This window comes from Dermacentor variabilis, chromosome 3, assembly GCF_050947875.1.
Source record: "Dermacentor variabilis isolate Ectoservices chromosome 3, ASM5094787v1, whole genome shotgun sequence".
NCBI lineage: Eukaryota > Metazoa > Arthropoda > Arachnida > Ixodida > Ixodidae > Dermacentor > Dermacentor variabilis.
Genome location: NC_134570.1, coordinates 3508392 through 3518829, shown reverse-complemented (window position 1 = coordinate 3518829; position 10438 = coordinate 3508392). Strand labels below are relative to the sequence as shown.

General features: G+C 49.7%; 1 protein-coding gene across 1 annotated transcript; it reads left to right on the top strand.

Moving 5' to 3' along the window:
- The first annotated feature begins 7509 nt into the window (after positions 1–7509).
- Positions 7510–9930, top strand: LOC142573875 (uncharacterized). Its single transcript, XM_075683092.1, has one exon. The coding sequence runs from the start codon at positions 7510–7512 to the stop codon at positions 9928–9930; it is 2421 nt and encodes an 806-aa protein (XP_075539207.1).
- Positions 9931–10438: the final 508 nt, after the last annotated feature.

Here is a 10438-nt window from a genome sequence, read left to right as displayed (position 1 = left end):
CTTGTTGGAAAATAAAGGAAACCCGAAAGCTGGTGGAACAGGGAGCTATGAGAGGCGATCGCCGAACGACAGAAAGCATCGCGAGAGCACAGGAAGGCAAAAAAAAAAACAAAAAAAAAACAAAGCGCAGTTGCCGCAGGATGAAGCAGCGAGAAAATGGTAAATATACCGGGAGAAACATCTATGGTACAAACACTAGGGCAAGCAAAGATAAAAGGTGAAAGTAAACGTTGGTTGTTAGAAATACGTGAGAAAAAGAAGGCCGCGCCTATAATATTTTGGAACCACATAAACTTATTCGGCAGCTAGTCTGAAACAATACAACTTGTCGTGGACAAAGATGGATACAAACTGGCAGGGCATTAAATTACATCCGAACGATAAGAGTCGGCTCATTCCAAGGCAATGACGAGATTGTACGAAGGTTGATCCGCAGAGAAGGTTCCCAAAGAGCTCCAGCCGCATGCGTGGCGAAATCCGCTGTGCGCGGTCATTCCGCCCCCCTCGATTCCGCCCGGCCGCGTTTCGCTGCGCCGCGCGTTCTCGGCTCAGCAGCCATCCGATATGGTAGTTATCGTTGTTGACCCGCCAAGTGCGAGATTCGTTCCGTCATTCGCTTTTTGCACGCCAAAGGGACTTTACCCGTGGATATTTATCGTCAGTTGACAGAGGTGTATGGCGACAAGTGTACGTCCGTTCAACACGCCCGAAAGTTGTGCAAGGAGTTTAGTGCCGGTCAGAAGGAAGTTCAGGGTAAAGAACGAAGTGGAAGACCGTCAGTTTCGGAGGCGTTATTGAGATGATGCAACGCGAAGTGCTTCAAAACAGGAGGATCATCGTCCGTGAACTTGTCGCTCCGATTCCTGGGAGTTCTTGCGGTGCAGTGGAAAGAGCTTTGATTGAGAAATTGGGGTATCACAAGTGTTGTGCTCGATGGGTACCGCGGCTAGTGACGTCAGACCACAAGGAGAAACGCCTTGACTGTGCCCGCCAGTTTCTTCAAAATTGTCAAGAAGATAAGGCTGGATTGTTGGACTCCATTGTTGTGGGAGACGAGACGTGGGTGTTTCATTTCACTCCCGAAAAGAAACAAAAATCCAAACAGTGGCGTCCCCCAGGGTCACCCGTCGCAAGGAAGTTCAAACAAGCTCCTTCTGCCCGCAATATCATGGCCAATGTTTTTTGTATCGTAAGGAAATACTGCTGATCGATTTCATGGAACGTGGGACAACAATCTACTCAAACTGTTATTGTGCATCACTAAAAAAACTGAGGCGAGGTATTCACAACCGCCGACGAGGACGACTGGCAGCCGATGTAATGCTGCTTCACGACAACGCCCGACTTCACGTCTCGCGTCAAACCCAGGAACTTTTGGCAAACTTTGGGTGGACTGTCATGCCCCACCCACCATTCAGTCCAGACCTCGCGCCTAGTGAATATCACTTGTTGTCCAAGTTAAATGAATGTTTGAGTGGCCATCGCTACCGGAGCGACGAGGAAGTCAAAGAAGAGGGGAAACGCTTCCTGAACGGCTTGGCGGCAGAGTTCTAGGACATTGGCAAAGAGAAATTAGAGCAGCGCCTACAAAAATGCGCAGAAAAAGATTGCGGTTATGTAGAAAATAGAGCAAAGTTTAGTCGTTCGAATAATGTAAATTTCTATGAGAATAAACAATGTTGTCTATTTCTAAAATTGATGAGAACCTTATTTCTGGATCAACCCTCGTACTTAAAGAAGAAGAAGAACATGAAAGAGAACCCGGCAGTAAAGGAGATGGTGCTGACAAATTGTCTGAAATAAAGGCGAAGAGAAAATTCGTTAGCGCAGAGCCACAGGGCTAGACGAGGTTCCAGTGAGGCTGATTAATGAACTAGGGCCAGAAAGTAAGGATCGTAGCTCTGTTGAAAATAGCAGAATAAAGGTGAGAATTTAGGTCCAAAATTTAGCGTTAAAAATCAGGTACTAAGGAGGAGACACACGGCACAATTCGGCATCCGATCCGACATGTGGCGTTGCATGCTCCGGCTTGGGGCGTATGACGATTCGGGGTACATGGTGCTTGCACCCGAAAGAGAGAGCCACGCGTAAGCTCCGCCCAGATACAGCGCCCCAGCTTGTACGCACGGATGACTTAATATCCACGTCGAGAAACGCATTATGCACAACTTTGCACATCACCGCTTCACTTTAGGCGAACACTGTCAATAGGATAGTTTACTTTTTCCAGGGTGGATGGGGCCCGACCCGCTTTCCAAACCACATACATACATAGGTACATACATACATACATACATACATACATACATACATACATACATACATACATACATACATACATACATACATACATACATACATACATACATACATACATACATACATACATACATACATACATACATACATACATACATACATACATACATACATACATACATACATACATACATACATACATACATACATACATACATACATACATACATACATACATACATACATACATACATACATACATACATACATACATACATACATACATACATACATACATATCTTAATACCAGTTACACTTGGAGAAACTTCATGCAACCTCCAAGAACTGCTCACTGAATTGGCGGCCTTATATCAGTATGTACAAGACCTCATAGTACCTCATTTCACAGCCTGAGTCCTCTCTCACCCCCAAGAATCTGGCGTCTCTCGGTGGTGCAATCATCCCTCGTGAAATTGTTTAATATTTCGCTATCCCTAATACCCTTTCGCCTTTCTGGAGAAACTGCGGCGTCTCTGTCTTTGTTCTTTTTTTGAGTCCGAGCATAAGCACTGTGGCGCCTGACTGCTGTTGATGTGATTTCGAGTGAATCAACCTTGACTTCATTTCGATTACAGAGTGAATTTACAGGGTGTCGAAACTATCATGTACCAAGAATTAAAGAAAGAGCGATTGCGTTACTCGAAGAATACCTATAGTGCATGTTGCTTCCAGTACAGTGGACTAGTCGCCATTAATTTTTTCGTTACTCATATTCATTTAGGCCAATCTAATTAATTATTTAACACGAGGAGTACTATCGTAATTATCAAAAGTCAATGAGACATTTGTACGCATTCCCAAATAGCATCTAACTGCGGTGTTTTTAAAGACGTACTAAATTCGTACATTTTTTTAGACTGATAAAGAAAGCCCGCGAAAAATGAAAAATACCACGTGACTGCGCTCTCACCCGCATCATAATGCACCGCCCTCAAATAAGCTGACTGAAAGCAACTACATTGCCTGTCGCAAACCCGAAGAGACAGCGCATTAATGGTACGGAAGGAGCACCAGCAGCAAGTTGCACAACTTCGCAGCTATTCGTTCCTCTCATTTCGACGCGCACAAAAGCGAAGTCTTGGGATCTCCTCGTGTTGGAAATGCTCTTTGGTGAGTATGCTTTTTGCAAAGCGATCTAGTGATCTCGCCGATCTTTCGCCGATCTAGTGAGCTCGTTTCCGGTCAAACAACTGTAGTGCTGTGCTCCTGCATGCCTCCTCGTGGAACGTAAGCGGGGATGCGATCGTCGGCATTTGTGCGCTGTCCAAAGGTGTCGGCAATCTACAAAGACGGTTTAAACGCGTGAAAAGCTTCCCGGTTCATGCAGTACGTGTAGTGACCTTCATCTGTGCGCCATCCGCACACTACTCGTAACCGAAGTCGTAAAGGCGGCAAATTCCGTCGGCTACATGAGACGGTCGGTTTCTCGCTGTGCGCGAGAGAAGGGGGGAGCGTACCGTCCTGGCGTGCGCCGGCTTTCCAGCACATGCAAACTCTACATTAATGGTACAGAAGGAGCACCAACAGCAAGTTGCACGACTTCGCAGCTATTCGTTCCTCTCATTTCTACGTCAGACTTATTATCCGTCTCTCAAGGCTGGCTGATCATATTGATAGCAAAAGCCCACTGATAACGATTCTGAAACGCCACTCTGACCGCGCGCGAAACGCGAAAGAAATGGAACAGGCACGCAATGTTTCAAAAGCAGCGCTCTGCTCGCACCGCATCAAAAGAGTGGGCGCGCAGCTGTATTTCTCGCCAGAAACTTGCTTCGGACTGAAGCCAAATTAAAGTGACGGTTTTACTTTGCAGCGAAGCTGTACATGGCTAGGCGATTCGTCCGTCCGTCTGTGGCCTGTACGCTGAAAACTCCTCCTGCGCAATATCATGCGCATGCGCAAGAAAAAAAAAAGGAGAGGGGCGCGCGATTCATTGCGCCAGTAGTGAGGTCGTTACTCTCCGTCGCAGCAGTTTCTCTCGGATTCCGAAATGGGTGAGGGAGAGCCGCCAGGGGGCTAGGGAGTGCGGACGTGGTTCAAGTCGGCTCCGTGGAAAGTTGCTTTGTCTGGTGGAAACAGTGCCGATTTATAGAAATAAGTGATGTGATCGCCTATCGGAAGACCCAAGGATCACCTGGATTACAATTTTATGACTGTAAGTGGACTTTTGGATGTTTTACGGCCACTTTTATGTCGACCGCGTCTCCCACCTAGCTAAGGGTAAAGCTAGCGTTGAACAAACGCGGCGGCTCGGCGGCAGCCGAAGCCCCCGGCACCCGCTTCGGAACCCCGCTGTGGAGGCACGAGGACCATGGAGGTCACCGTAGAGGGTACAGAAATTACCCCCGAAGAACTGAGAACAGCGGATTGGATCACGAAAGTGGGAAAACATGTCAAGGAGCTGCAGGACCTTGCGAGAGGCGAACGGCGAGAAAGCCAAAACAACGGCGAGCGGACGGAACGCGGAACCGCGTTCGGGGAAGGCAAGAAGGCGGCAGCGGCGAACGCCGCGTATAAGCAGCTGGGACAGAAGATCGCGGAGCGTTCAATTGCGTCGCACCTTCCGCGATTACCGCCGTACGACTACAAGATCATCCTTCGGCCGAAGAACGGGCTGGCGCTCGCAAAAGTTCCGACTACCAGGCTGAGTGCGGCGGTGCGCATGGCAGCGCAAATTCCCTGGGTTAAGGGACAAGAAAAGGACGTGCTTATTGTTAACGACAAGCAAGGCACCCTGATTTTCAGCACCCCAGACATGGACACTGTCTGGAAGGTGACCAAGGTTAAGTCTATCAAGGTAGAAAACAAGGACTACGAAGTCACGGCGTACCTCGCTCCGCACGAAGACAACGGGCGGGGTGTGGTGCACGGCATCGACCCGAGATTGACAATAGAGGAACTGACTGAGGCCTTCGGTAACCCGAGGAACCCGCCGATACTTGGAGTCAGGAAGATGGGCAACTCCAGCTCGGCAATCGTCACCTTCAAAAACGAGACAGTGCCGAGGTGGATGTACTGTTATGGCGTACCTCTGAAGTGTGTGCTCTACAAGAAACGCTACGAGGTGTGCTACCAGTGTGGTGAGCTAGGACACAGATCGGACGTATGTGTCAGCGAACAAGTTCAATGTCGGGGATGCGGAATGACGTCTCCACCTGAGGATCACGCATGTAAGCCCAAGTGTAAGTTGTGCGGCAAAGGTCATTTAACGGCAGACCGGCAATGCAAGGAAGCTTTCAGGACCCCTTATACCATAAAGAAGAGGCAATGGCAGGCCAAGCTGCGCTTGGAGGAGGAAGAGCGGAAGGCGAAGGAGGCTGAAGTAGGAAGGAGCAGATGGGAAAAGAATCAAGGCAGATCCAGGAGTCCGTCAAGACAGCGGAGCATGTCAAGAGGGAGGTCGGATTCCTTTCCGCGACTGCCGCAACGGCAGGAAGGGGAGACGCAACAGAAGGCCGGGCGCGGGAATACGGGGACCTCCGGCAGCGCTGACGTCAACAATCCAGCGAGATCCACGTCTCCGAACAGAAAGGTGGGTTGGGCAGGCAGGGCCTCCCAGGATAAACGCGATGAGGAAATGTTTCAGATTAAGGAAGAGAATCGCATGCTTAAAGAACAGCTAGCCGCCATTAATAGGCAAATGGAGGAGCTTAAGATAGCGCTTAAGCCTAATTCAGCACATGTTAAACAACTGCAAGTGTCGCAAAAGCCAAATACAGAAGGATCAGATGAGCAGATAGCGTCTCCGCCTCCTGCTAAAAAGAGGGCGAAGGAAATGGAGAAGCACGTGATAGATAAGGACATAGAGGCAGTGATAGACATTAAGATAGCGAAACTGGAGGAAAAATTTGAGACCAAGTCTGGTCAGGACGATGAATGGCGCAAGGCCTTCGAGGAACGCATGTTGGGGATGTTCCAAAATCTGACACAGCAGTTGCATCAGCGAGATAACAATCTCACAGAGCGACTGCATCAGAGGGATAACAAACTCACTGAAGAACTTAAGGCAGAATTTGCGAAGAGAGACCGGGCATATGAGCAGCTCACCCAGCAAGTATTAGGAACTCAGCTAGTTGGCAGTCATGGCTCACAGATCCAGTAAAAACACCGTTTGGCAATGGAACTGTAGAGGCTTCACGCGCAAGCGTGCGGTCCTACAGGAATTCCTGAGGAACGGGGATCGACCGGAGCTAATTGCACTACAGGAATGCGGCAGAAAGGCAAAATTGTCGGGGTACAAATCCTATCTAGGCGAAGGCGAAAGCACGCAGGTGGCCGCCCTAATCAGGCGCAACGTCACGGCGGTGCAGCATGACACCGGGAATGCACAAATCGACCACGTCCTCGTAGAACTGATACCGCGAAGAAAGAAAGACTGTAGCTTGTTTGTATTAAATGTGTACAGCTCTCCCAGACAAAGAAAATGCGACTTCGGGGATCTCTTCGCGACGACGCTACGTAAAATTAAGAACAACCCGCTGTTGATCGTGGGGGACTTTAACGCTCACCACACGGCATGGGGATATAAGCAGACTTCGATCAAAGGTAGGAAATTGTGGGACGACATACAAACTCATAATCTGGATTTAATAACCGACCCGATGCAGCCTACGAGGAAGGGAAATAGTGTCGCGTGTGATACGACACCCGATCTCACCTTGACGGGGAACGGCACTAAAGCCACGTGGTGCAATACAAACGAAGACTTAGGCAGCGATCACAAAATCATAGAAGTGGTGGTAGAAGGAGGCCCGACAACCTCCCGGAAAAGGAGGGTGGAGGCCGTAAATTGGGACTCTTTCAGGGCACTCAGGGGAGACCCGGCTCCCATCTCTAATATTGCAGAGTGGAGCGATGGCGTAGTGCGCACTGTTAAAGAGGCCACCGAAGTGGTGGAAACTGAGGGGGACAGCGAAGCGGTAGACAGGAGATTAGTTAATCTCTGGAGGAAAAAGAAAAGGCTGGAGGACCGACTTCAACAGAAGAGATGGGATCGAAATATCAGGAAACAGATAGCGGCTTTAAACAAGGAAATTGAAGAGCACGCAATCACGCTCACGAAGCAAAATTGGGGGAACGTCTGCGATCAGATGGAGAGGAATATGAGTACCGCGGGGACGTGGCGACTTCTTCGCCACCTCTTAGATCCGGATAGCACAAAGTCAGCGTCCAAACAACAGCTGGAAAGAATGGCACATCAGTTTGATGGCACTCAGAAGGAACTCTTAGAAGTAGTTAGGAATAGGTACATCAATCCCGCTGGACCTGAACCCCTCCCGGACTACGGAGGGGGAGAGAATTCGGAATTAGACGCCCCCATCACCCTGGCTGAGGTCAGGGCGGAGATTAATCGGCTACGGACTAAGTCAGCGGCAGGGCCGGACAGAGTGAGCAACAAAATGCTCCGTAATTTAGACGACAGCTCAATCACCAACCTCGCAACGTACATGCAGGAGTGCTGGGAGAAGGGGACGATACCGCAGGAGTGGAAACTCGCCAACCTCATTTTCATTCCCAAGCCGGGTAAAAAACTAGGCTTCGAGAACCTCAGGCCTATATCGCTCACCTCGTGTGTGGGTAAGCTTATGGAGCACGTTGTTCTGACGCGGCTCAATAGGTACATGGAGGAAAATGGATTGTATCCGGACACCATGATCGGTTTTCGACCAAAGCTGTCGGCATGCGACGTGATGCTGCAGCTCAAAGACCAAATTATAGATAAGCAAACGCGAGACACGAAAGTGATTGTGGGGTTAGATGTGGCAAAGGCATTCGACAACGTGAGGCACGCGTCCATCTTGGAGAATTTGAACTCACTCAATGTCGGGAAGAGAGTGTACGATTACATCAAGGACTTTCTTACCAACAGGAAAGCCACTCTCAAGATAGGGGAAGAATCTATAAAGAGCATTGACCTGGGTAACGTGGGGACGCCGCAGGGCTCGGTTTTATCACCTACCCTCTTCAACATTGCTATGTTGAAACTCCCTGAACGGTTGGGGGAAATTGAGAATCTAAACCACACCATATACGCGGATGACTTAACACTATGGATAAACAAGGGCAGTGATGGGCAAATTGAAAGCTCCCTGCAAAATGCAATTGACATTATCGAGGAGTACCTGAAACCCAAAGGACTTAAATGTTCGGCCGAAAAGTCGGAAGTGCTGTTCCTGATGCCCCCCGGAAAACGGCGGCTTCACCAAAAGCGTGAGGCGGGCATACACCTGTACGTCAACGGCGCCGAGATCCCTGCGGTCGACAGTATCCGCGTCCTCGGGCTGAGGATTCAGGCCAACCGGAAAAATTATGAAACGCTTGCTAGGTTAGAAGCCAGTTCAAATCAAACGTGTCGTCTTATCAGACGAATAGCGAACAGGCACGCTGGGATGAAGGAGGCGAATCTCCTGAGGCTAGCACAAGCCTTCGTAATCAGTAGGATAGTGTACGTGGCACCCTACCTCAAGCTCAGTTCTGTAGAACGGAACAAGCTCGAAATCATTATTAGGAAAAGTGTCAAGGTCGCGCTCGGACTCCCCCCGAACACGCCCACCGGCAAACTTATGAAGCTGGGTGTGTCGAACACTCTCGAGGAACTGATTGAGGCTGCCGTTACCGCGCAGCACCAAAGGCTACTTGGATCTAAAACAGGCAGGAAAATTCTAGAGAAATTAGGCTACGAGCCCAAACATGAGCAAGTGCGCTCAGGCGACATACCCAGACATATCAGGGACAAGATAAAAATACCTCCGCTACCCAGAAACATGAACCCTGCCTTTCACGACGGCAGGCGTAAAGACAGGGCAGAGGCATTACAAGCTAGATACACTTGTCGACAGGACGTCCTATATACGGACGCTGCGGAATATGAAAGCAAAGCGGCACACGCGGCCGTGGCGGTTAGAGAAGACGGAACACCGGTGGCGTGCTGCACAGTCAGTGGCGTCGAGACGGTTGAAGCTGAGGAAGTAGCCATAGCCTTGGCCCTCAGCCAAAGGGGGGTAAATGTGGTCATCAGCGACTCCAAAAACGCTGTGAGAAATTACGAATCGGGGAGGGTGACGGAAACTGCCATCCGTATATTAAACAGGGAAGGAGGACCCAGGCAGCTTGTTCTGCTCGTTTGGGCACCAGCTCACCAGGGACTTAGAGGGAACGAGGAGGCTCATTCGGTCGCCCGAGGTCTCACTTACCGGTCGACCCCCGGAAGCTCCCAAACCACCGAAACTATAAACAGAAGAGAGGATATGCGCGCATACCAGGAAATCATAGCATACTACAGACTAAATCGCCAAATTTACCCGGGAGCGGACAGAACGCTCAGCAAGAAAGATGAGGTTATGTGGAGGAAATTACAGATGGGGGTTTTTCCAAACCCCGTACTCTACAGCAAGTGGCATCCAGGAGTATTCAGTTCAAAGTGCAAATTCTGTGATGAGGCAGCAAATCTGGTTCACATGGTGTGGACATGTCCGGCTAAGAATGATAGCTCGCGCACTCTAGAATCCTGGGAGGCTTTGCTCCGCAGCCCAGACCCCAACGTCCAGCGGGACCTCATCGGTCAAGCCCTTGCTGCTGCTGTGTCTCACGGTATTCCGGCCGACGGCTAGGGGCGACGGGGGAGAAGCATTTCTCTCCTGACGTTCATTGACGGGTGTTTTTAATAAAGTTCTTCCTCCTCCTCCTCCTCCGAAATGGGTAGGTCACGCGTCGTACGTGCTCCTGAGGAGCAGGCAGCTTTGCATTAGCAGCGCCGTGAGCAGAACCGGGGACGAGCTCCTCTATTCCGTGTCAATGCTGCAGCCCAGGCACAAGAACAGGCTCATGCAGCAGAGCGCAACCAGCAATTGCGTACTGAGGATCCGGCAGAGTACCAAGCCATCGTTTATTGAGTCATCGAGATTAATCCAGTCATAAATACCGGGGTCGAACGTTTCAGCTTCGCCGGTTAACGATCTGTACGGAGCGCTCGGGTGGTGTTTTTTTTTTAAATTGCAGTTGTTAAGATGTGGTTCGGGGAGCAGGTCTAAAATTTTGTGAGTCAGATACGTCTCCGGGGCAGGAAGGAATGAACGGCAACAATCACCGCCCACAAGCATTTATTAAAACATCCAAAAG